Raw genomic sequence first — 26370 nt, forward strand, 5'->3', positions numbered from 1 at the left:
GGCAGGGCGTCCCTGCAACCTCATTTGAGCTGCAGAGCACGCGTCCTCACGGACTAAAGGCTACTTCTCTGCGGCCCTGCCATCCGGAATTTACTTCCCACGCTCCACCTCGCCGCTGCCCCCACCTTCCTCCACACCGAACCCGCTCAGGGCGAGCTGACAGGGAGCAGCACTGTACGTGACATCTTTCGGGGGAACCAGAGGCCACGTGGACAGCCCTCCAGCAACCTCCATACCCTGGTCTTGTCCTTCCGCACCAGACACTCCCTCCACTCCGAACACCCGCCCCCCAGCCCTGCACTCCCTCCGAGATAACAGACCCCACACCCCCCGACCGCCTCCTCCCCGCTGTCTCCCCAGTTTCTCTCCTTTTATTTTCTAATCCTCACCCAAGGATATTTTCCCATTGATTTCTAGAGAATGGAAAGGAGAGAGGGAGTGGAAGGAGAGAGGGAGAGGGGGAGGGGGAGAGAGGGGGGGGGAGAGAGAGAGAGAGAGAGAGGCATCAATGTGAGAGAGACACATCAATTGGTTGCCTCCTGCACACGCCCCAGTGGGTCTGGGCCGGGGATGAAGCCTGCAACTGAGGTACGTGCCCTTGACCAGGACTGAACCAACCGCGCAGCCGAACCGGCTAGGGCTGAGCCAAACGTCTTTAGGGAGCATCTGCAGACCCTTCACGCTGCCTCCACCCCCAGCACTGCCTCCCCATGGCTCTCAGGAAGGAGGCCCCGGCCCCTCTGCTATCTGCTTCAGGGACAAGCGGCCGCCTTCTCGCCTCCGCTCCGCGACACAGGACACACCGACCACTCCCTCTTGTTGCCATTTCGTCCCGTGATTTCTAAGCCACTACTTCCTCTCGGCTCTGACGTTTCTAGAAGTTTCCTCGCATTTTCCTTTCGGGGCCGCCCTCTGGGCCTTCACTTGGTCTGTGTCTCGGCACCGACTCCAGGGCCATCTCTCCGTCCCCGCGGTCCCGGGGGCCTAGCAGCACGCGACTCCAGGGCCATCTCTCCGTCCCCGCGGTCCCTGGGGCCTAGGAGCACGTGACTCCAGGGCCATCTCTCCGTCCCCGCGGTCCCGGGGGCCTAGGAGCACGTGACTCCAGGGCCAGCCCTCCGTCCCCGCGGTCCCGGGGGCCTAGGAGCACGTGACTCCAGGGCCAGCCCTCCGTCCCCGCGGTCCCGGGGGCCTAGCAGCACGCGACTCCAGGGCCATCTCTCCGTCCCCGCGGTCCCTGGGGCCTAGGAGCACGTGACTCCAGGGCCAGCCCTCCGTCCCCGCGGTCCCGGGGGCCTAGGAGCACGTGACTCCAGGGCCAGCCCTCCGTCCCCGCGGTCCCGGGGGCCTAGGAGCACGTGACTCCAGGGCCAGCCCTCCGTCCCCGCGGTCCCGGGGGCCTAGGAGCACGTGACTCCAGGGCCAGCCCTCCGTCCCCGCGGTCCCGGGGGCCTAGGAGCACGTGACTCCAGGGCCAGCTCTCCGTCCCCGCGGTCCCGGGGGCCTAGGAGCACGTGACTCCAGGGCCATCTCTCCGTCCCCGCGGTCCCGGGGGCCTAGGAGCACGTGACTCCAGGGCCAGCCCTCCGTCCCCGCGGTCCCGGGGGCCTAGGAGCACGTGACTCCAGGGCCAGCCCTCCGTCCCCGCGGTCCCGGGGGCCTAGCAGCACGCGAGCACGTGTTGCACGAACAAACCTTCCAGGTCGAAGTCTGCCGCCACCTCCGCGTCCTCGCCCAGCAGCGTGGAGCTTGTCGACGAAGGCAACGGGACGTTAATCTTCTCCAGACTTATCTCTGCTTCCAAATTCTTGATCCAGTCAGGACTTTTCAAAGTGATGGTCACGGTCCGGCCCAGGAACTGGTGAGTGAGGGACGGAAGATGGCCGTTCACTGGCGGGAAGTGAGCTCTCTTGGGACACAGCGGCGGCCTGGGTCCCACAGGCTCACTCAGACCCCGGCAGCCCACCTGCCCCACACGCGCCGACCTGAACCAGTTCCCAGCCCCGCTCTCCCGTGAGGCGCTCCTGCTGCTGCGGCTCAGGCCTTCCCCAGGACGGAGCCAGCGTCTCCCACCGGGTGCAGGTTCACCCACAACCGGCTGCCGAGCTTGGCGCCTCCTCGGGCTTCGGCCCACACGGGAACTCGCTGTCCTGGGGAAACAGCCGCAGAGCCGGCAGCAAACCGCCTCCGCTCAAACGAGGTTTCTGAGTTCCAGGAAAGGGAGCCATCACCCAACGCGGCCCACCAACAGTTTCACAAACTCTGAGCCCTGGAGGGCCCTAGGCTGGATGCTTCCTAAGAGCACGACACAGGGGACAGACCTGAGGGTGAGGGACAGAGCTGGGGGGGGGGGGGAGGACGAGGAAAATTAAATTGTCGGAGAAGGCAAAAGGAAACGCAGAAAGGGAACAAAAGTTGACAAGAAATGCCAACGCAGAAGCCGCCCTCAAACATCGCGTGGGATGAGAAAGGGGTTTTCAGGAGACAAGAGCTGGAATGACATTTAAAAGTCAGAAGTTTCCAGATGGCGAGGACACGGCGGTCACCAGACGCACACAGCGGGGCTGCGAGGAGGACGCCCAGGGGTCACGGCTCAGACAGCACCGTGTCAGCAGGGAGACTGCTCCTTCTGGGCTTTCCGGGGGCGAAGCTGAAGCGCTTCCCGGGGCTGCCTGACTTACTGCTGCACGAGTGTGCCACCATTACATCCGGGAAACAAACAGGACACCGCAGCGCCTACGGCAACAGCAGCGTGTGTGTGTGTGTGTGTGTGTGTGTGTGTGTGTGTGTGGACATGCCCTCTCCAAGGAAGCGGAAGTAACGGAACCGGAGGAAGCTCGGGAAATGCGTACGAAGTTGCCCACGGGAGAACCAGGCTTGGGTTTTTGTCCGTCCTACCTAGTGAGCACGCACCCCGACGTGCAGGGTTTGTCCAAAAGCCGCAGAGACATGGAAGCAGCACTCCATGGAAGTAAACTCTCCAGGCCACCGACACAACCCCACCGTGACATGTCAGAGCACGGGGAGCAACATCTCCACTGACTAAAAGATTTCTAAAGTGGCTCCATGGGATGGGTCATCACCTAGCAGAATTATTATTTTTAATTTTTAATTACACTTGACATTCAACAGGATATTAGTTTCAGGTGTACCACACAGAGGTTAGTTATATACCTTGTGAAGTGATCGTTAAGTCCAGGACCCACCTGACAGCATACACAGTTATCGTAACGGTGCTGGCTGTGTTCTCTGTGGGAGTTATTGTCCCTGTGCTGTGACCTCTGGGGAGTTACTGTCCCTGTGCCTGAAAAGGGGGCCTGGCCTGTCCCACTATCTAAGCCAACCCAACCAGTTCCTAGGAATCATGAGAACCTTCTTCCTTTTTTGTCAATAAAGCGTTTTACTCATTTGACAGAAATCTTTCCTACTATATAGAAGAGCCACAGTATCTAATTCAAATGTAAGAATTTAAAGAATTTTATGTAAAAATAATTAAAATCAAATTAGATGGTAAGCATGGTTTCTTCTTAATCTATATCAATGGTTAATCTCTCTAGGGACAGACCAAAATAATCCTGAACCAGTCAGACACCTAGTCTTAAGTAATAAATACTAAAGTTCTCCATAACGTCTTTCCTCCTTCGGAACTGGAAATACATTTAGGTAATCCTGCTGCGTTTGTATGAAAACATAAACCTTGGTCACTTAACTCCAGAGGAACTGAGAGTCAGCGAAAGCTCCTTACCTCTTTACCACTGAGGCCCAGCACACTCAAGGCCGAACTTCCCTCCAGAAACGTCACCCACATTTTATCTTCTACAAACCTTCGAGAGAGAGAACAGCAAACAATAAAACCATGATGACCATCTCACACACAGCCTGTCCCGGGACTGGTCTGGTGGTGACTGAGGGACAAGGGCCTGTGGGGGCACGAAGTACAGCTGGCCAGCGCAGCAGGCGGTGACCTGGAGGGGGCGCTCTTCCCCAGAGATTCCCCGTCAAATGGCTTTCAAACACGAGGCCAACAGGCGGCCAGAGCAGTGGGCCCGGGTGATGGCCACCTGGGACCCCCGCTCACCCGCTCCGCCACCTCAGCGGCCAGGGAAAGGGGCCAGAGGCTGACCCTTACACGGCAGAGTGACCTTACAAGGCAAGCACGTTCCAGGCTCCTGACCCAGACCGGCGAGAGGCACGCTGATCCCCTGAGCAATGCCCTCCGGCCAGGAAAGAAGAAGGGTGTTCACTGAACCGACCTCGGACCTCCCCCAAGAGCCTGAGGTTCCGGTCTTGTCTTTGTTCATCGACAGCCATTTACTGTCCGGGAACTTCGACGGCCTTGGCTATGATTCTGTTTACGATTGTGAAATAAGAACCCCACGAGTAAAAAATGAAGGACATGAGGATAAGCCCTGACGATGGCCGCTGATATGTAATAATGTCATCATGCAAACAGGAACAAAGCAAATCACAGCACTACGTCTTCCCTACAGAAACAGTTCGATGAGTTGAAATACTCCCAACGGTGTAAGTCAAGTTCAGAAATCCTTGCAGATTTTTCAAAGATGAGAAAATACATACATGTATTGAGGTGCACGCACACACACGCACACACACACACACACACACACACACACACACACACAGTCTCCCTTAACGAGGATTCAAACACACGCATCATGGACATCACGGGAAAAGGCTGAAATAAAAACACACGTGCGCAGTTACTTTGCCAGCTGACAGCAAAGGCCGGAACGGATCTCCACCATCACGCAGTGTGACCGGCTTCTCTGGCCCAACGGCACGAAGCTGCGGGACCCCGTCCTTTCAAAGGAGAGAAGCCCTCCTACGAGTCCCAGGAGACCTCACCTGCTGACGGGGGGGCGCCCTCCTTCCTGTGGCTGACTCAGACGCCACTCCCGCCCTACCCGCTTTCTCTGCCGGCGGTGCCCGGCACCTGTCTGACGTGGACGGAGGTTCAGGTTCTAATGCCCATGGATTATGTGGGTCCTTCTAGAAGCTGTTTTCTTCCCCTCTTCACTCGGCGGGTAACAGCTCCTGGAGTTTTCCCTAACTGAGATGAGTGTCTACGTGCACCTACACCTGTGCCATCCACGGTTCCAGGAGCCTCCTAGTTACACGGAAGGGAGGTCAGACTTGTCACTCCCTGCTGGGTCCTGTTCTGGCCCAGAAGGTGAGAACCAGCTTAGTCTTTCTGGTGACAGTCCTTTCCTTGTTGACTTACTTTTTTTTTTTAAGACTCTAATGTTCTATTTTATTTTAAAAATGTTTTTATCAATTTCAGAGAGAAGAAGGGAGAGGGAGAGATAAAAATATTAATGATGAGTGAGAATCATTGATCAGCTGCCTCCTGCACGCCCCTACTGGGAATCGAGCTCACAACCCAGGCATGTGCCCTGACAGGGAATCCAACCCTGACCTCCTGGTTCCTAGGTCGATGCTCAACCCCTGAGCCACACCGGCCGGGCTGAATAACGTTTCTACAGCATGGTTCCCACAGTTTGGAAATAACAACATTCAATGCTATCAAAACCCCAGGTGAGGCCATTTCCAATACAGAAAACGTGATCTAGGAATCACGAGCTGCTTTGGAGCGATAAATAGTTCTCTCACCTTATGAGAACGACTTCACCAAAATTCGCAAACTGCTGCAGAAGCTCGTCGATCAAAGTGTCATCGAAGAAGCCGCCCTCTGGCCCTGAGCTCTGGACGGAGACCAGCACGGTGGCGTCGGGCGGGCCCTGCTCGGCCAGGACGTCCCTGTACACGCTCTGCCTCTCCTCGGCCTCCACCTCGAAGATGTCGATGTCGATGAGGGCGACCACGGGCCTGAGGCGCGAGGAAGACAGGGTTAGGATGCCTCCGGAAGGACGGCGTCACCCTCCGTGGCGAGCCAGGGGACGCAGCCGCGGCACCTGTGGTCGGAGGTCTTCAGCTCGGCCCGCCCGTAGTGCAGCAGCGTGCCCGGGGTCCACGTGTAGAGGATTGGGCTTCCGTCCTGGAAACTGGCGTTGAGGAGATCCAGGTCCTCGGCTGCAGGAGACACAGGAGAGGGCGTGAGCGACGTGACGGCGCGCCAGCCCTTCCTCGCACTGCCGCCTCGGGCTCCACGCGGACGCCCTCGCGAACAGGCCGCAGGTCTGCACACCTTCAAGTCGGAGAGGCTTTTGGTGAAGTTCCAGTTTGATGTTTACGTAACAGGAAGTGAGAGGCGGCTTTACCTGAGGTTCCTTCAGGGCCTGTGCCCGGCCAGGGCTGAGTAAACAATTCCACAGAGAACGGCCGCTCCGAGCATGTGCAGACACCTGCCTCATGCCAGAGCCTCAGCGGGCGGCCGACTACAATGTCACCAAGTGTTTTCTCGCTTCCCTTTACATGAAATAACGTCACTGCGACAGACTGAAACGTTCCATGTCATTAAAGGCAAATCTGAGAATATTTTTTAAAATCTGTTTTATATCTGACTTTTATTTATTCTATCCTAGATAACCTTTGCTAAAAAATAGTACAGGACTGCCAAAACCGGTTTGGCTCAGTGGATAGAGCGTTGGCCTGCGGACTGAAGGGTCCCGGGTTCGATTCCGGTCAAGGGCATGTACCTTGGTTGTGGGCACATCCCCAGTGGGGGGTGTGCAGGAGGCAGCTGATGGATGTTTCTCTCTCATCGATGTTTCTAACTCTCTATCCCTCTCCCTTCCTCTCTGTAAAAAATCAGTAAAATATATCTTAAAAAAAAAAATAGTACAGGGTAAAGGGGTCAAACACATGGTGACGGAAGATATGACTGTGGGTGGTGGGCACACAGGTGATACACAGACCATGCACCATAGAGATGGACACTTGAAACCTACATGAGCTTATTAACCACTATCACCCCGATAGATGGAATTAAAAATAAACGAACAAAAGAAAATTAGAAAAGCAAAAATAAATCAATCAATCCGTCTGTAAGAAGCCTCGCCTGACACTCACACCCCTCCCCCCTCCCTCCCCCCCAGAACCTGCACCAACTCAGTGACATGAGGAGCCACTGCCCGACCTGATCGATCGAAAGGCCACTTCCTCCTCCTCCAGAGGACGCGGTCGGTCCACGCGGGCGTGCGGCACTTTTCGCTGGTGTCATAGTCTTCAGAAAACAAATCATATTTATATGTCGGAGCAAAGGTTACTTTTCCTTCTAAAAATCCTCTAAAAATCTACAATAAACATATACAAAGTAAGTTACTTATGTACAAAGTTAGTTGCTCACAAAGCACAACATTTTCACTGAACAGCCGTTCACTATGTCTACGTGCTGGGGCCTGGCGACATCTGTGTGCACCCGATAAGCACGCCCGATGGGCGGACAAAGCGCAGGGGAGGAGCCTGACCCGGGGCCCCGCGCCGATCTGACCTCGCACTAAGGAGCCGCAGCACTGTCGGCACTTTGGAAACAGTGTGGTCTCATGTCTGATTCTCAGATAAGGACCCGGGGCCCCAAACGGGCAAGTGGTGCCCAAGTGCTCGAATGTAGGTCTGACCCCGCCCTCATCAACAGCGGTCACCAACCTCTCGGACCTCACAGACCCCAGACTGCTGGTTGGCAACCACCGCCCATGAAGGCACCAGAGCAAGTGGCCACAACTGCCTCCACCCTGAAAACACTAACCTAATTCTCCCGAACGCCGTGGTCACACGTTTTAAGAAATAAGTTTCAAAAAGGCAGATGAGCCCGGCTGGTGTGGCTCAATGGCTGAGCGTCGACCTCTGAACCAGGAGGAGTCATGCCCGAGCTGTGGGCTCGATCCCCAGTGTGGGGCGGGCAGGAGGCAGACAATCAATGACTCTCATCACTGATGTTTCTATCGCTCTCTCCCTCTCCCTTCCTCTCTGAAATCAATAAAAACATATTTTTAAAAAGGGAGATGGTATGTATGTTCTTCTTCTTAAAAGTTAACCTTACAGACACAGTACATTTCTCTTCCGGGGAGTTGGGTGGGTTTCCCTTTCTCTCTTTTTCTTTTTCTAAAGGGAAGGAAGTCTGCCTGTCAGACTACAGTGTGTGTTCATTAAGTGTAAAGAGAGCCCACGAGGCCGACAAGGCAGCACGCGGGTTAAGGAGCGCGCTGCAGAGCCAGCCCCCTCTCCTCGCGGTCCTCCGTGCCTTACCTGCCCGGCGTTCTTCTGGCTGACCAGCTGATCCCCGGCGATGAGGGAGTCCCAGTTCTGCTGCCTGATGAGCTCCTTCACTTCCTCGTTAGGGAGGTCGATGCGGTAGTTGAAATCGCCGCACCAGAACACGTAGTCGTGGGAAAAGAGCATCCTTCCCTGGAGCCGGGAGAGGAGGTCCAAGTCAGAGCTCAACTCAAAATGTTTACGGCGCTTTCTTGCCCCCGGCCTCCGCCACGCTCATACATTTTACCCGCCAGTGAGAGCGCGTGGAATGTGTGTCTAGGTGAGCACTGTGGGTATCTCTGGGCTCGATCTGAAATCCTCAGAAGCTGAGCGGGAGCGGGGGCACCTGAGCACAGCTCCCCTGCCCCACCTTCGAGGACGCCGGGCAGCTCACCATGGGGAAGCTCAGCTTCCGCACGATCTCCGCGAAGTCCTCGTTCCGCTCTTTGACCTGGGACTGCCCGGCGGCGAAGTGGCTGCAGACGAAGCAGAGGCTGGTCGTGTGGAACAGCATGCGGATGGCCACCGCTCCCTTGTTGCCAGTGGCGCCTCCCATTCCCGTCTTCACAGTATCCACGGCGACATCCCTGGGACACGAAGAATCCGGAATCAAAGATGTGACCCAGACAGGTGCCCGCACGCAGGAGACATCGGAGCGTGCATTACGTAATTACAGGAGTGCGCACATGGCCATGGGGGCGAGGTGGTGACGGCACGGTGTGCACATGCCTACTGGGGACTCCTTCCTCACACACACGGGGACAGGAGGGAGGGGACCCCTGTCTCACACACACTGGGGAACAGGAGCGGGAGGGGCCGGCGGGGGACCCACCTGATGAAGGGCGCGTGCTGCGGGCGGATGAAGACGAACAGGCAGACGCCCACCAGCTGCTCGGAGGCCAGCAGCACGTACTTGTTGTCCCGGGAGATGGTCTTCTGGAGCTCGGCGGCCCAGAGCTTCTGGTTCGTGGTGCTGCAGGACGGGGCAAGGGCGTGGACAAGGGCGCTGCTTCGTCAGACAGCCGTCAGTGACCCTTGACAGCTCACATATGTACTCAAATTCTTAAAAATGTTTTTATTGATTTTTAGAGCGAGAGACAGAAACATCGATGAGAGAGAAACATCATCGATTGGTTGCCTCCTGCACGCCCCTCCTGGGGATGGAGCCCTCAAGCCGGGCATGTGCCCTGACTAGGAATCGAACCAGTGACCTCTTGGTTCATGGGTTGATGCTCAACCACGGAGCCACACCGCCGAGGCTGAAATACTGTCTTCTTACAGGGTCCAAACAAGGCCACACTCTCGGACCACACTATCTCACCCATACGCTTATTCTGAAATCGTTTAAGAAGCCATCGAAGGTGGGCCATTGCTCAGCTTCAAAAGCAGGCACACTTGGTTACAATAAAGCAGTTAAGCTCTGGGTTTCACTCAGATAATTTGCATTTGTAATGAGGCTTCAGAACAGCAATTCTCCAAGTGTGGTGTGGGAGCATCCCCGGGGTCCCCAAACCCGTGAGCTCGAAGCCATTTCCACACCCCCTGAGACCTGCTCCCCCCTCACTGTCCACGGGCATCTGCGTCCCGGGCAGCGGCAGCGAGGCCTACGCGTACCGCCCTGCACGGAGCCGGCGGGCGCCTGGCGGGTGCCATCCTCACCGCCTCGCACTACACGTTCCAGAGTGCATTTCACCGAGAAGGCCCGGATGAAGCAGCAACACGGACTGGATCAGAGCGCAGCCCCGCCCCCCCCCCCCCCCCCCCCCCGGGCTGTGTGACCAGGTCACACACACAGCACGTCCTGCTCCGGGCCAAGTGGCTGCATTTCCCGGAAAAGCGCCCAGAGAAGAACTGCCACTTTTTTCACAGAAAACAACTCGTCCTTGAAGAACTAATCCAGAAAGGCCGGCTATTCAGACTTAGTTATTTAGCAAATACTTTCTGGACCAATCCTATCTTTTCAAGGGAACAACCCGCGGCTTGTGCTCCCAATGATGAATTTGAGTTTTTAAGCAAAACTGAGAATTCTGGAAAACGTGTGGCTGCTCCTGTGACCTTGACAAGTCCCCATCCTCCAGAGCTGGCTGATGAGGTCAGTGACGGTGGCACCGACGCGTGTGCTGCGTGTGAGGGCACGGCCAACACGTGAAGATGTCCCTAACTCAGTGAGCTGACATCTTCCAAGTGAACAGTATGCCATGTTTCAAAACCATGCGTCAGTCAAAGACAGACCAATGGAAAATGAACGTCCGCACAGAAAGTTCATTGCTGTGTTTTTAGATTCCATATTTAAGAAACTATTCTGTTGAGTTTTGGTGTAGTCTCAGGGAAGAAGTTATTGGAAAAGCCTATTAAAATATTTCCATTTCCAACTACATACTTGTGTAATTTTCTTCATATAGTTCAACCGAAACAACACACTACAACAGACTCTGCGAAAGGAAACGTGAGAAGCCAGCTATCTTAAGCCAGATGTGAAAGAGATTTGTAAAAAATTCTTTAAGATTTTCAACGTTCTTCAGAGTGCAGAAAAGATCCTGATACCAAGGCTGAGAACTGCTTTTACAGTTTAAAGGGACCTTCACATATTTCCTCTCAATCTCTGTAAACAAACACTGCTGACGTCTCTGCCCCCACGCCGCCCCCCGGAAGTCGGGTGCTGCCTGCTGGCTTACCTCGCATTCACGATGTTTCCCGCGTTCAGCTCCACCATCTCCTCAAACCCAATCGCAAATATGTCTGTCGGCTTACTTCTTCTCTCTACAATGACGCAGTCAAGAAAGACCATGAAAATGCAGCCTCAGCCAAATGGCACCCCTGCCGCCAGCCCCTACACAACTGGGATCGACACCAGATCTCACGAGATCCTCGTTTGTGGTTTCAGTCTAACCAAAGTCAGACTGAAGACAAAAACCCGGGAGGGGAACAACATCACTTTAAATGTACTCTCTGCTCAGGGCCCTGGGGCTGCTTCTTTGAGACTGTTATTCTGGGAGACCCTGAAGTGCTTTCACAGGTCACTGTGGAAGAATTCTTGCTCCAGTGCACACCATGGGCGGCAGAGAAACACGCCCCTCTAACAGGCTAACGGGAGCCAACCCTGGAGGGAAGGGGTCTTAGAAAAGGCTCAGACAACAGCGGCTGAGAAAATGGCAAATGCGAGGTAAAGGCTGGGAGAGATTTTCCACATTCGAGTTCGAAACCGCAGGCCTGGCCCTCTGTGCTGTTCGGAAAGTAAAAGCGATGAAGAGGACGGGAGCTTTGGATGGACCTGATCTATAAAACGTTGGGCTTCCAACTTCGGACCCAGCGCCCTTTCCAAGTCATACACATTGAGAAGCGCTCCCTTGTCTTCCAGGTTAGGACGTCAGCCGGGCCGTGTTAGGTACACGCACACGGTAAAGGCCAACCTTGGAACTCCTGGATGCCCGCCAGCTTGGGCGCGTCGAGCAGCCAGTCGGTGAGCGTCTGGTTCTTGAAGGCGATGCTGCGGAACTGCTTCCCGCCGTTCACGTTCCACGTGCCCACGCACACGCGGATCTTCTTGGGCTTGGAATACTTGTAGAAGTTCTCGCACATGCTCTTCAGGACTTTGGAAGAGGCTAATCAAAAACAAACACAACCGAGTTTTAACTGCATTAAAACGACGGTGAAACGGACTGTCACCACCGAGAAGTGGCGCCCGGCACGCACAGCATCACGTAAACACGCACGAAGCACGGCGGGCACATGCAGGGGCAGCGCGGCCCTGAGCACAGACCCAGCCTGATGCAATCCACCGGCACCGCTTAAAGGTCGGCCGCGCAGACACGGTGACCGAGGTGAGAAAAGCCACGGTGAAATTACTGCAGCCACACAACATGCGGAGCGAACCGTTCTTCTCCATTAAACGCTACGTTGTTTGTCTAAGGCACAAAACTAGAGACAGTACGTTTTTCAGAAGTACGGCAACTGACCTTCATATACTAGGAACTTTCATTCAAAGGCTGGGAAAATGTGAATTTACTTTCTCCCCAGACAACAACATTTAAGGACATTACATGTAAGATTCCAGCTACTGACAGGTGGTTGCAGAATTCGGGCTCCCTGGATGACAAGGAGGGGTCGCGATGAAGTCACTGGTAAATGCTGCCCGTCTCGCTCGGAGTGGACGCAACTTCCTTGAACCACGTGCCCTGCCTTGTGCCCGCGCCTGCTGCCCATCCCCGTTCCCTCACTGCTCAGCCACTGCCCGTCCCGCTGTTTCAGGCCCGCTCCTGCCACAGGGCCTTTGCACTGGCTGCCTCCACCGCCTCCACGCTCCTCCCTCCCTCCCTCCCTTCAGGTCTCCACTTTGCAGGGAGGAAAACCTGCATTCCGTGCCGACGCTCCTCCGCCCTCGCCGTGCTCTTTCTCGGTAGCATTTCTCCCCATTCACCAGCTGCGCGTTTTATCTGTTGGTCTGTGACTGTCTCTCCGTAAGAATAGAAGGCCCAGGAGGGCAGGAATGTTGGTCTCCTGCACTACCTCAGCGACTAGAGGCCCCTGGCCCACGGAAGTGCTCAGTAAGTAACTGGTGAGTGCATGAATGCCCCGTACACTTGAGATCCCCGATTCTTGCCCTATTTTCCTTCCGTCTAAAGCGCACTTCCTGTCGGTGAAGTTAAATTCTCGGCACTGACAGCGGATGGAGCCGAAAGAGGCCCCTCATCTAACACAGATGGTGCGCTGAACTGGCAGCGCTGGGTCCGAGGAAAAGAAAACCAGGCGGTTCTCGCCTTCCACCACGTGGCACTGCTTTCTTCTCTTACTTATTTATGACACCAAGACACGGCAGTTTGGGACAGAGAGGGGAATAACTTGTTAGCACGGCTCTGACCCAGGGCCGCTTCTCGCCCTCTCGCTGCTGGGTCTGGCTGCTTGCGCAGAGGCGTGAGGCGGAGAAGCGCACGGCGGGCTCTGGCCTGCTGCTCCGGGTGCTGGGAGCTGGCTGGCCCCAGGTAGAGACTCTGGTCTGAATAACTGAGTCACTGCCATGGCTACTACTTCGGAAACAGCTCCTGCATCCTTTCTGCATCTAAGCGCCAGTCCTGTCATGGCCTTGCTGCTGAAAATCATCGGCAGACAGGGAGTCGTGAACAAAAACGTGTGGCCACACTGTGTGAACTCACCCAGTCAGTCTGTAAACGTGACCAAGGTTTTAAAAAGCCCTAGCTATTCTCCCCGCGGCCCTGAACCTTAACGAGTCTCTGCTCCAGCGGAGGTCCCCCTCAGGACCACGCTGTCCCCGGCCAGCGCGCCTCAGGACGGAGCCCAGCGAGCTCGGCGTGTGCTCGTCCTCCATCCTTTCAAAAAACACGCCGAAGTCTCTCGAAGCATTCAGCACAACCAAGCCAAACAAGCCTAAGTGACACCGAATCCGAAGTGAAGGGGGAAAGGTGTCTTTTCCACCAAATTGCTGGCCAGAGTTTAGCTTTTGTTCCCTTCACCACCAACTTGGGGTTAAAGACAAGACCACAAACTCGGACCAGAAAATGAAGGCATGAAATCGCTATGAACAGGAAAGGCAAGAAAATAACCCGCCAGGTCTGACATGCTCAACGCCTCCCACGGTCTCGTAACCTCGGTGCTTTCAACAGACTTCAGATCACGTTAGTTCGGGGCTTAGACAGAGAATGTCTCATCCACATGTGAGACATGAGCCAACGCCTGTCAAATGTCATGAGAAACACTGCTGAGCGTCACAAATATCAGAGACAGTTCTCTGGCATCAACCCCAAATGGTCCCGCCTGGGTTCCCCATCAGCGCCCTGAGAGTGAGGCACGCCATAATGTTGGTTCAATGAAGTATCAAGTGGCATGAAACTAGGTGAGCTCTGTTTAACTGGGATTAACAGTTGCTGCAGGATGGCAGAGAGCATTCTAAAAGAAGTTACTCTGTTTTCTCAAATCTACCGTTTTTTCCTCAGGTTAAAACGAGGCACCCATTTGTGCTGCTAGAACCTGAGGGGAAAGAGCACGTTGCCATTGAGGTGGCTTTATTTGTTTACAAATCCCCCTTAGAAAACGAAGGAACAGTTGCTGTTATGCGCGTGGGCTGTGTACTGTACCTGACTGCAGTGTCTGCTCGGAAACTACGGAGGCATGAGGAGGGAAACAAAGGCTCGTTAGTCCACAGCAAGGCCAGGGCGAACCTAGAGGGCGACACACCGTTCTCGGCCTCCCTGCTTTCCAGCCCATTTGGTGACACACCGTTCTCGGGGGCCTCCCTGCTTTCCAGCCCAGAGACCGAATGAGTAACAGCCCAGCAGGCTGTCAGCACGGAGGGAACCGCACAGCACAGCACAGCACAGCGACTCTGCTGTCAGGTGCTGGGCCTGCTTCTCAGGCTGCTCCTGTGTGTGTGTGTGTGTGTGTGTGTGTAAATGAATGTGTGTGTGTAAATGAATGTGTGTGTGTCTGAGTGTGTTTGTGTGTGTGTGTGTAAATGAATATGTGTGTGTGTCTGTGTGTCTGTAAATGAATGTGTGTCTCAGTGTACATGTTTGTGTGTGTAAATGAATGTGTGTGTCTGAGTGTATATGTGAGTGTGTGTGTATAAATGAATGTGTGTCTGAGTGTATGTTTGTGTGTGTGTGTAAATGAATGTGTGTGTCTGAGTGTATATGTGTGTGTAAATGAATGTGTCTGAGTGTATGTTTGTGTGTGTGCACACATGTGCACATACATGTGAGTGAGAACATGCACCCAAAAACCTGAGAGGCTGGAGGATTCTGAGCATGGGAAGATACTGCCCTGACATACACCGTTTAGAATTCTTTCTGGGACTCACCAATTGATAAGCTCAATCAGCTCAGTTATAACAAAACTCACGCATTCCAGAAAAATCACCATGCTGTGCAAAACCGTGCCATGTCCCAGCCACGGGGTTTATGGGAAAAATGGGGTTCGGGCAAAACCATCGCTTTGGCGGTGACGTACCAAAAAGACAGGAGCCTAACAGAGACCACAGCACAGTTCTACACGGGCTCAGTGGGTAAGGGGGCCTAACGCCTCCTTAGTTATGACCGACGTCGGCTTGCAGCAGCAGCCTCGGGAGGGCTGCAGCCTGCGTCGCTGGGTGTCGGGGCGGGGTCTCTGAACCGGACAGAGTGGCAGCACCAGCGATGGGAGTGGCTCTCAGCACAGCTGGGGACCCGAGGCAGAGGTGAGAGGTGTGTGCACAGGTGTGTGTATGTATTCTTTAAAAAAAGTTTTTATTGATTTTTAGAGAGAGAGGAAAGGAGAGGGGGAGAGAGAGAAACATCGATGAGAGAGAATCACTGAGCGGTTGCCTCCTGCACACCCCCTGCTGGGGACTGAGGCTACAACCCAGGCATGTGCCCTGATGTGGAATTGAGCCGGGCAACCTCCTGTTGCGTAGGTCGATACTCAGCCACTGAGCCAGCCGGTTGGGCCGTACGTATGTGTTTTATATTCTACTCATCTTGCTTCTGCTGGGGCAGCTCTCTGTGTGCCTGTACCACTGCCAGCGAAATCACGCAGAAACTAGTGCAGAACTGGCACGTGCTCAGGTGTTCCCTGAGGGGCCACCCATCTCAGGACAAGTGCTATGGCAGAACTGGGTTTGTCTTTAAGGAAATGTGCGGGAAACGAAGCTGATGATGAAGCCTAGGAAATTTGGGGTCCCTCGCTTCTCCTTTTCTTTCCTTCGCCGCTTCCTTTCGATGGTTCTTAGTGATGCCTTCGCGTCCGGGGCGGCCCAGGGGAGCACAGGGGAAGAGGTGGAGGGATGCAAGCAGCTAAGTCTCTACTGCTGGAAGCAGGAAGGAAGCCTGCCGGTGAAAGCGTAGGTAGAGCAGGTTTTTTAAAAAGATGTTTTTATTGATTAGAGAGAGAGGGAGGGAAAGGGAGAGAGAGGTGAGAGAGGCATCAGACCCACGGGCTGCCTCCTGCACCTACTGGGTATCGAGACCGAAACCCGTGCATGTGCCTTGACCGGGAATCATGTGCACCCGTGTCATGTGCACCAGCAACCTTTTGGTGCACATGACACTCCACCACTGAGCCACACCGCCAGGGCCAGACGGTGTTAGAGCTTCAGCGGGCCGCAGCCCCCAGCCGACCGGCAGAGCCCGAGGAGCTGGCTGTACTGAGCGACCTCCGCCACGACAGAGGCTGAAGAGCCCACAGTAACCCACCGGACCAGTCGTTACGGGAGGACGGTGCCCGGGAGGGACAATCCCTCCCACGGGAACAGGGAGAACTGAAGGTTTGGTTTGGAGACAACAGAGGAAATAAAAATGCTGAGCGCTAAAAAGTTAAAATAGAAAACAACTTAGAGTAAGGAAGTCTAATTTACTAAGTTTTATAATGAATGCTGAGTTTTTCCCATGATACCACTTAATATACGTTCCTGATATGAGCTCAAGTTCTTGTGGTTTAAATTAAAAGCACAATAAAAGATAGCCATATATTTATGTCAAATGTTAAAATTGGAAATAGTGGTGTCCAATAATAAGCAATATTTTAAATTATTAGTTAATACGATTTAGTATTTCTTCAAGCAATAGCAATGAAAAGGTAAGACTAAGTTATAGAAACTTTTGGGTGGTGACGAGCAAAATACCCAATATGGGATGCAGGTATTGATTTTTCAGTAAAGCATTTGTTTGCTATATAACTAGGCTACTGAATGCTCTACTAGCTGAATGTTCTATGAAACCCTGCCTTTTATAGTTCGTGCACTTAAACCATTAACCCCTCCATCACAACCTATCAGAGCAAACATGCCTGGGCCTCCGTTTATGGCTTAATAACACCTCTGATCCCTGGCCGGTGTGACTCAGTGGTTGAGCGTCGACCTATGAACCAGGTCACAGTTCAATTCCTAGTCAGGGCACATGCCTGGGTTGAGGGCTCGATCCCCAGTGTGGGGCATGCAAGACGCAGCCAATGGATGAGTCTCTCTCATTGTTCATGTTTCTAACTCTCTCCCTCTCTAAAAATCAATAAAAACACATTAAAAGAAAAAATCTATTTAAAAAATCATGTTGATAGAAAATTCTTCCAAGCTTACTTTAATCAACTCAATCTAAAAGTTATGTATGTAAATAAGTTTACATTTATCTCTTGGACTTTTAGAAGGAATATAAGTAACATTAAGTAGGTAGAATATAAAGTAAGTACGCATACCACGCAAACTTCCAGTGGTTAAAAGTGCTCGCGCTTTGTCAGCTAAATCACTATTTAGAGTGTTTCCCAGGAGCAAAACGTCAATGGCCTCTTGCTTGGAGCTGTCAAAGAAGTTATTCTGAATCGTTCTGGTGACAGAACGAGCACCATCTTTTAACTTCCCAGCCTGTGGGGGAAAAAGGAGCAAGGACTTTCATTCTAGTCGTGTAATTTTCACTCAGTCGGTATTCTGAAACTTAGGGTGACATAACTGTACTGCAATAAAGGACCTCATCGTTCTGTTCTGAATAGCGAATCATCACGTTAAAATGGCTCAGGATGCCACTGCTTCCCTTCCTCTTTGGACCACAGCTCTGCCCAGAGATGGAAGCTCAGTGCCACCATGCACCCGACGACACTGGGGCGCTGAGCGTCTAGCACTGTGGACGGGAAGAGTGAACCGCGTGCACTCGGACAGGAACTCGCTTCCACATCATCACTGCAGACTCGGGGCGGGGCGGGGAGCAGCAGGGAGAGAGGGTACATTGCACTCACAGGCTCTTATGAAAGCTGCAAAGGGCTTTAATAGCAGAAAATAAAATGGAAACTACTCCTTAGTAACCTCATTATAGTTACCGCTGTAACTGAACGGAAGAATGAAGACCTAGTCTAAAGGAAATTTATAAACATAGATCACATGTAAACTACCATCTACATTTTAGGCCACTGGATTACCTGTGTATATGTAACTAACCAAAATACTACACCTGGACTAATTCCTACAGGGAGAGAGTTTATAGAACGTTCAATGAGCATATACTTACTTAGTATGTTAGTTACCATAAAGGTTTGTTTTGACCTTACAGATTTTGATAATTGCTTTAAAAAAACAAAACTTTTGCCTTTTAGGAAAATACTTTAGTTTACAATATATTATTTTTATTCCTTAAAAAACTAACAGTAATTGAGGCTTAAAATGTTATTCCCTCCCCTATAATTTCATACATAAAGGACATTATTTGAAAAGACACTCACCATTCACATTATCAGGCAATTAATCAAAACGAACCCAGAGAAAGGAAAAGAAAGAACAGTGCAGATGTTAGATTTTAGTTCAATGCAGACTAGTAATTAACATATAAAACTTCGTATCTACCAGGTTAGAGTCAAAGACCACTGACAACATAGGTAACCTCTGTACGTATATTGTCGTGGTCGCTGCAGAAACAAAAAGGCAAGAGAACGCTGAAGAGGATTTTAAGCAACAGTTGTAGAGCATCAGGTTGTAATAGCAAGAATTGTGTTCTTTATGTAAAGTGAGTAAATGACATTTTAACCATTTTAGGCTTTAAAAAACAGGATCACTTGGAAGCCAATATTGAAATGTCAGTACGGGTGACGCTATGGTTTGAACAAAAGGCACTGGCAGGCGGGCCCCTCTGCACCGCATGGCGCTGTGACTCAGGAGGGAGGCGGATGCGGGAAGGAAAGCACTCGGGGAGGATGAGTGTCTCAAGGGGGTTCACTTGGGGCACTGAGAGGCCGAGTGAGAACGGGGTGACGGTCCTGTTTCTATTCGGAAGTAGTGAGGAACTGCAGAGATTTAAAACTCACCCGGGGGCACGAGCCTTAAAATGTCAATATCTATATAAAACAATGAGAAATACCCCCAGTATGTTTCCCAAGTCCCTCAGTATGGGCCAAATACTAGAGTGGAAAATAGTCTGTAGGTAATACCAGCAATTAAAATGGAACAATGAGGCACAGAACTATAATTAAGTCCACATCTCACACTTCTTTTGCACATTTTCTTAAGTCTCATTTTCAAGGCAACGTAAGTAAAGCATAAAAACATAGCCATTGAGCCCTGATAAGGTGGGGCTCACAGTAGGTGTTGCACACACTGTCCACTGATTCATCTGTCCATCCAGCGTGTGTCATATGCTTATTAAATAGCAGGCCCTGTGTCAAGTGCTGGGGACCCAGAGCCAAATATGATAGGACCCTTTATTACGAAGACCATGGTTAAAAACATCCTACTTATAATAAAAACTAGAGGCCCGGTGCACAAAATTCGTGCATGGAGGGGGGCGGTCCCCTCAGCCCGGCTGGCACCCTCTCACAATCCAGGACCCCTCAGACATCCCTCTTGCAATCAGGGACTGCTGGCTCGTAACTGCTCGCCTGCCTGCCTGATCGCCCCTAACCACTTGCCTGCATGCCTGATCACCCCTAACCACTCTGCCTGCCTGATCGCCTCCAACCATCTACACATGTCTGTCACACAGCTGACCCCACCAACCTGGGGAACAAACTACCTCCTGCTCGATCAGGGCCATGAAAGGAGGAGGAGTGAAAGAGGAGTAAAGGCACGATAAGGCAGAGTTCTGAAGAGGGACCTTGAAAACCCTCTTAATTAATAAAGAGGCACTGAGAATCCTTACCAAGAGGGCAGGAGGGCCTTGTCTAACGCGACAGAACCACTCACCTTGGCCTTGCCTTCCAGAGCCCCGGTCCCGGCATAGATCTTACTGATGGAGTCACCGTTCACCGACCACATGGAGCGGAAAACCTCCTGAAAGCGAGTCACCAGCTGGGGCTTCTCAGCCAAGCCAAGGGCTTCCAGCTGCTTCGCCAGCATCTGAAACAGCCAAGAGTGACTTTTGTTAAGTGTACTGATACGTTCACTGTGATGTGCCTTTTTAAGAACTACCGAAGTAAACTGAAAATCTGCAGCGATAGGACTCTGTAGGACTGGATTCTGCAAACATAATAGTTTAACAGGCTGTGTTGTTTCCCACCATTTCTATTTTTAAAGTAAATACCATATCAATGAAACTTACAAGCAACTTAATATTCCCTTGTAGTAAGAGAACAGCTTTCTGGTTAAATGATAAAATCATGTTAAATTATCCCTATACATCATACTACTACTTTCCCTTGTTCATCTAAAAGAACTAATTATTCAACAGCATGGAGCAGAGCAGAAAAAATACTTACCTAGTTTATGTAAATGTGTCCAGAATAACTAATTTCCTTTAGTTTTAGATTTGGCTCTGTAAGTTTGGGTAGTAAGGTCCGGAGATTATGAGGGAAAAGAGCTGCTCTTGAACTGTCACAAAACAAACACTGACATTGGTGCCGTGTGCACAGGGCCTAGGCGCACGCAGCGGGCAAGGGTCTCTGGCCACCACATCCCCTCCTCACAGGTCGCAGTGAGTGTGTCAAGCCACTGCTCTTTCCTCAGGGTGAACTGTAGCCTCGAAATCCAGCAGAGTCCAAGCAATGCACAGCCTCTCTCGGGCCCATTTCTCTTATCTGGAGTCCAGGCATAATGTATGCCTGGAGTTTTCACTCAACTCCGTCCTATTCGGGTTTTCTTTGACCTCATCTGTAAGTACGGGCACTACCCATAAATCTCAAGGGATCAAAAACTAAATCCCATGAAAAACCCTACACCGGGTGTGACTGCGGGGCTGATACCAGCACTGTCCTCGGGGGCAGAGACTGAGGCAAACCCAGCCGGGTCCCCTTCGTCATTCGGACCGCTCTGCCTTAAGAAGGTGGGCAAGCTGGTCTCACTGCTAGGCTGGCTGTGCCTGCTTCACTAGTGCATTTGGTAACCACTTAACCACGTTCTCACCCGGATGAGCAACAGCAGCGAACCAGCAGAGTCAGATTCTGAAAAGTGAAGCCTGTTGCACTTTTAACAAATCTTTAAAGGGCCTCAGTCACCTCCCTCTCAGAATCCACACCAACGCATCCAACCAGCTGCAAACAGCTAGCAGCACCACGCCGCACAAAAACTCCATCCACAGGCCAAACGCCTGCTTTCACTTTTCTGTCTATCCTATTTTCTAAGTAAATTATAATGAGAAATCTCAAAGCCAGACTTCAGGAAAGGCAAACAGTAACATTCATTTAGTTACTTGATAAACGTCTCAAAAGACATTTCTGTAGCAGAGCACTCTACACACTATGGTTTCATTTTGGAGACACAAAGGACCGCAGCTGCCGGCAACTAATTAACCAACATTCTGGCCCCAGGTCCGACGATGCTGAGGAAACAGGAACGTGGGGCTTCCTGTTCCTGTTTCCACGCCTCTGAGGACTGCGCTCCGTCCCTGCGGCTCAGTCCCTGTAGCTCAGTCCCTGCGGCTCAGTCCCTGTAACTCAGTCCCTGCAGCTCAGTCCCTGCGGCTCAGTCCCTGTAACTCAGTCCCTGCAGCTCAGTCCCTGCGGCTCAGTCCCTGCAGCTCAGTCCCTGCAACTCAGTCCCTGCGGCTCAGTCCCTGTAACTCAGTCCCTGCGGCTCAGTCCCTGCAGCTCAGTCCCTGTAACTCTGTCCCTGTAACTCAGTCCCTGTAACTCAGTCCCTGTAACTCAGTCCCTGCGGCTCAGTCATTGCAACTCAGCCCTGCGGCTCAGTCCCTGCGGCTCAGTCCCTGCGGCTCAGTCCTTGCAACTCAGCCCTGCGGCTCAGTCCCTGCGGCTCAGTCCTTGCAACTCAGCCCTGCGGCTCAGTCCCTGCGGCTCAGTCCCTGTAACTCAGTCCCTGCGGCTCAGTCCCTGTAACTCAGTCCTGCGGCTCAATCCTTGCGGCTCAGTCCCTGCGGCTCAGCCCTGCGGCTCAGTCCCTGCGGCTCAGTCCCTGTAACTCAGTCCTGCGGCTCAGTCCCTGTAACTCAGTCCCTGCGGCTCAGTCCCTGTAACTCAGTCCCTGCGGCTCAGTCCCTATAACTCAGTCCTGCGGCTCAGTCCCTGCGGCTCAGTCCCTGTAACTCAGTCCCTGCGGCTCAGTCCCTGTAACTCAGTCCTGCGGCTCAGTCCCTGTAACTCAGTCCCTGCGGCTCAGTCCCTGCGGCTCAGTCCCTGTAACTCAGTCCTGCGGCTCAGTCCCTGCGGCTCAGTCCCTGCGGCTCAGTCCCTGTAACTCAGTCCTGCGGCTCAGTCCCTGTAACTCAGTCCCTGCGGCTCAGTCCCTGCGGCTCAGTCCCTGTAACTCAGTCCCTGCAGCTCAGTCCCTGCGGCTCAGTCCCTGCGGCTCAGTCCCTGTAACTCAGTCCTGCGGCTCAGTCCCTGTAACTCAGTCCCTGCGGCTCAGTCCCTGCGGCTCAGTCCCTGTAACTCAGTCCCTGCGGCTCAGTCCCTGTAACTCAGTCCCTGCGGCTCAGTCCCTGTAACTCAGTCCCTGCGGCTCAGTCCCTGTAACTCAGTCCCTGCGGCTCAGTCCCTGTAACTCAGTCCCTGCGGCTCAGTCCCTGTAACTCAGTCCCTGCGGCTCAGTCCCTGTAACTCAGTCCCTGCGGCTCAGTCCCTGTAACTCAGTCCCTGCGGCTCAGTCCCTGTAACTCAGTCCCTGCGGCTCATTCCCTGTAACTCAGTCCCTGTAACTCAGTCCCTGCGGCTCATTCCCTGTAACTCAGTCCTGCGGCTCAGTCCCTGTAACTCAGTCCCTGCGGCTCAGTCCCTGCGGCTCAGTCCCTGTAACTCAGTCCCTGCGGCTCAGTCCCTGTAACTCAGTCCTGCGGCTCAGTCCCTGCGGCTCAGTCCCTGCGGCTCAGTCCCTGTAACTCAGTCCTGCGGCTCAGTCCCTGTAACTCAGTCCCTGCGGCTCAGTCCCTGCGGCTCAGTCCCTGTAACTCAGTCCCTGCGGCTCAGTCCCTGCGGCTCAGTCCCTGTAACTCAGTCCCTGCGGCTCAGTCCCTGTAACTCAGTCCATGCGGCTCATTCCCTGTAACTCAGTCCTGCGGCTCAGTCCCTGTAACTCAGTCCCTGCGGCTCAGTCCCTGTAACTCAGTCCTGCGGCTCAGTCCCTGTAACTCAGTCCCTGCGGCTCAGTCCCTGTAACTCAGTCCCTGCGGCTCATTCCCTGTAACTCAGTCCTGCGGCTCAGTCCCTGTAACTCAGTCCCTGCGGCTCAGTCCCTGCGGCTCAGTCCCTGCGGCTCTGTCCCTGCGGCTCAGTCCCTGCGGCTCAGTCCCTGTAACTCAGTCCCTGCGGCTCAGTCCCTGTAACTCAGTCCCTGCGGCTCAGTCCCTGTAACTCAGTCCCTGCGGCTCAGTCCCTGCGGCTCAGTCCCTGTAACTCAGTCCCTGCGGCTCAGTCCCTGTAACTCAGTCCCTGCGGCTCAGTCCCTGTAACTCAGTCCCTGCGGCTCAGTCCCTGTAACTCAGTCCATGCGGCTCAGTCCCTGTAACTCTGTCCTGCGGCTCAGTCCCTGTAACTCAGTCCCTGCAGCTCAATCCCTGCGGCTCAGTTCCTGCGGCTCAGTCCTTGCAACTCAGCCCTGTGGCTCAGTCCCTGTAACTCTGTCCCTGTGGCTCAGTCCCTGCGGCTCAGTCCCTGCGGAAGGAGTAAGTGAAGACCCGCCCCAGCCACGGCCCTCGCTGCGCAGGACAGGAAGGAGGACTTTGCCGGCAGGGGCAGTGTGTCTGCACGGACACTGTGTCTGTACTTGACTGAACCTGATGGCAAGAGGTAAAGAAAAGGGTCTCTACACCAAGACCGTTAGAGAAGCCGAACCTCATGCACTTTCATTCTCGCTCACACAGTCCAGTCCTTAGAGCCACGGACTGGCAGGCGCCATGCAGGCTGCACTGGGGACAGACCGTCCACACGCACCTACAGGCTGTGTGTGGTCACGGAGCCTCCCCATTCCCAGAACCCTCTAAAGGACCACACAGGGAACGAGGACAGCACAGAGATATACGTATTTTTTCTTCTGCTGCTTCCAAAAGAGGCAATTACTGGACCAGTAGAAGCAGCAGGGCTGTGTTTAGAGGAAAAATTAAGGAATAACGGAGGGAAACACAGCTATACATAGAGAGTAGAACAGGTAAAGGGAACTAAAAAGACTAGTGATGTTGGGGGGGGGGGGGGGAAGACTAGGAGAAATGAGAAATGCCTTTACTGAACCTAACTGCTCTGGGGGTGGTCATGAGAGCCGCTGAGCGGTGTCACAGGGCGACGCACAGGTCACGCACAGGACGGCCACGCACGCACGCTGGTTCCTTACCTCCAGGCCCAGGAAGGCCTGCACGCTGTTGGTCCTGTCCAGGCAGTCCAAGCAGTTGGTGCGGACGGTCCCACTCTGGCACCTGCAACAAAGTCACTCACGTTAAAGAGCTTGTTTGAGACAAAACGACAGAACTCAGACTGAGAAAAACTAAGGTGAGTAAAAGGTAGCATCCACTTTCTCCCCCAACTTCTTCCCATTACAATTTCAAACACACAAGAAGGTGAAGGAATTTTACAGTGAATATCCATCTTCTCACCAGGCCCTCCAACTGTTAACACTGTGCCTCCTCTTCTGTATCACACACTACCTGTTCCTCCACACCCACTTACTCTTAACTAGGCCAGCAGTCAGGAGCTAAGCATACATGCAGACCTACAACACCGTAGTTCTCTGCACGTAAAAGGGACCACACATTTAAGGAATAAATTTTGAAAACCTAAGATCTCTTACCTCTACTGACTGTCCTATAAAGTTTCTAAGGCATTGACTCTAAATACTGTACACTGGAAAATGTGCTTTGTTTACTAAAGCTTACCTCAACCTGTACTCTTAATTTCAATCTTTCAATACCTACTTTCCTCCTCTACTTCAGATGCAAAAGCTAACACTAAATTACACTAAAGCAGACAATATGCAATGTCTTTTACTTCTATTTGCATTAGTTGTCTTTACCAGGTCAAAAAATTTAAAATCATTTTAAGAGAGAAGTGAAACAGCCTCGCAGTAACAGGCTGTGGTCGGGAGCCTGACAGATTCCAGCTCTCACACACCCAGGTCACATGACGAGGGGCAGGCTACGCCAATGCCTCCTTTTCCTCCCTGCAAAAAGGGACAGGATAGGCCTCGCCTTGCCACTGTCGTTGCTGATACATGGAAACCCAAGGGCACTGCCTGGCGACAGTGTGTGCCCAACAAAGTAACCTGTTATTATTACTAGAGGCCCGCTGCACGAACAGATTCGTGCCTTCCTTCCCTTGGCTTCCAGCACCGGTTTTCCTCCGGCACCCGGGACCCAAGCCTTCGCTCAGGCTGGACTCTGCCATCTTCGTCTTTGCTGCTTCGCTGCAGACTCCAGCTGGAGTCTGCCATCTTTGCTGCAGACTGCTGTCTTTGTCTTTGCTGCAGACTCTGGCTGGAGTCGGCCATCTTCGTCTTCGCTGAGGCCGGAGTGCGGCTCCTGTAGATCCCTTCACCCCCTGCCCTCCCTCTCATAGCAGGCATCCTGCCCTGCCTGGCCACTCTGCGCCTGGAGCAGCTGGGCGGCCACCATCTTTATCCTTCTAATTTGCATATTCCCTCCTGATTGGCTGGTGGGCATAGTGGAGTGATGGTCAATTTGTATGTCTCTCTTTTATTAGTGTAGGTATGTTGAATTCTCAAGAAAGGAAAACAAACCTAAAATCAAGTATAACCATTATAAACTTTGATTTTAAAAAAGACATTTAATGGTGTAATGTTCAGAGTCATTTTTAAATTATAGCAAAGTTCCAATTTAAAGGAGAGAGAAACAGAGCAGGCGAACCTTCGAACGTCGTTGCCGTCGAAATGGAAGAAGCCGTAATCGAGGAACCTCTGGACCTGAGGCCTGAGGACGCTGTGCAGCTTCTCGGCCTTGCCGCCCTTCACCATCTGGTGGTAGTCGAAGCTCACCATCTGCACGTCGGCGGCGTGCTCTGAAGCCTTCAGGTGGCTCTGGAAGGGAAGGCAGGCTTCACCCAGGGTGACGCACGAGGCCCCCCGGTGCACGCGCTGACGGGAACCTGACCCTGAAATGGAACACTGACGGCGCCAGGTTTCAGCCATGCCGCAGCCAGGCACCGGACACCATGTTTCTCCTAGCCCTCCCGCCTGTCTCCGAGTGCCCTGGGGATGGGCTGCCAGAGAACGTAAGTCACATTGTCATCTGGTCTAGAAAATGAAAAGCTATTTTCACCCGCTCACATTTCATGTTTACAATCCAAATTTAATAACTGCTTATATCTACCATAAATCTCAAAATAAAGTGGCTCTTTTTTTAAGACAAA

The 26370-nt window shown here is 52.9% G+C and overlaps 1 protein-coding gene across 1 annotated transcript in view; it reads right to left on the reverse strand.

Annotated features, from left to right (window-relative positions):
- SYNJ1 (synaptojanin 1) overlaps nt 1-26370 on the reverse strand; it is a gene marked incomplete at its 5' end in the record, with an annotated part of 60205 nt that overhangs the window by 14492 nt on the left and 19343 nt on the right. Inside the window, 14 exons of the mRNA XM_079766905.1 lie at nt 1696-1858; nt 3746-3824; nt 5632-5847; nt 5934-6051; nt 7058-7214; nt 8167-8325; nt 8567-8759; nt 9005-9145; nt 10848-10932; nt 11583-11774; nt 17347-17512; nt 19814-19966; nt 24344-24425; nt 25869-26038. Of these exons, the coding sequence (XP_079623031.1) occupies nt 1696-1858; nt 3746-3824; nt 5632-5847; nt 5934-6051; nt 7058-7214; nt 8167-8325; nt 8567-8759; nt 9005-9145; nt 10848-10932; nt 11583-11774; nt 17347-17512; nt 19814-19966; nt 24344-24425; nt 25869-26038 (2074 nt within the window). The remainder of the gene's footprint in view (nt 1-1695; nt 1859-3745; nt 3825-5631; nt 5848-5933; nt 6052-7057; nt 7215-8166; nt 8326-8566; nt 8760-9004; nt 9146-10847; nt 10933-11582; nt 11775-17346; nt 17513-19813; nt 19967-24343; nt 24426-25868; nt 26039-26370) is intronic.

The sequence above is a fragment of the Cnephaeus nilssonii genome (assembly GCF_951640355.1).
Source record: "Cnephaeus nilssonii genome assembly, chromosome: 3".
NCBI classification, from domain to species: domain Eukaryota; kingdom Metazoa; phylum Chordata; class Mammalia; order Chiroptera; family Vespertilionidae; genus Cnephaeus; species Cnephaeus nilssonii.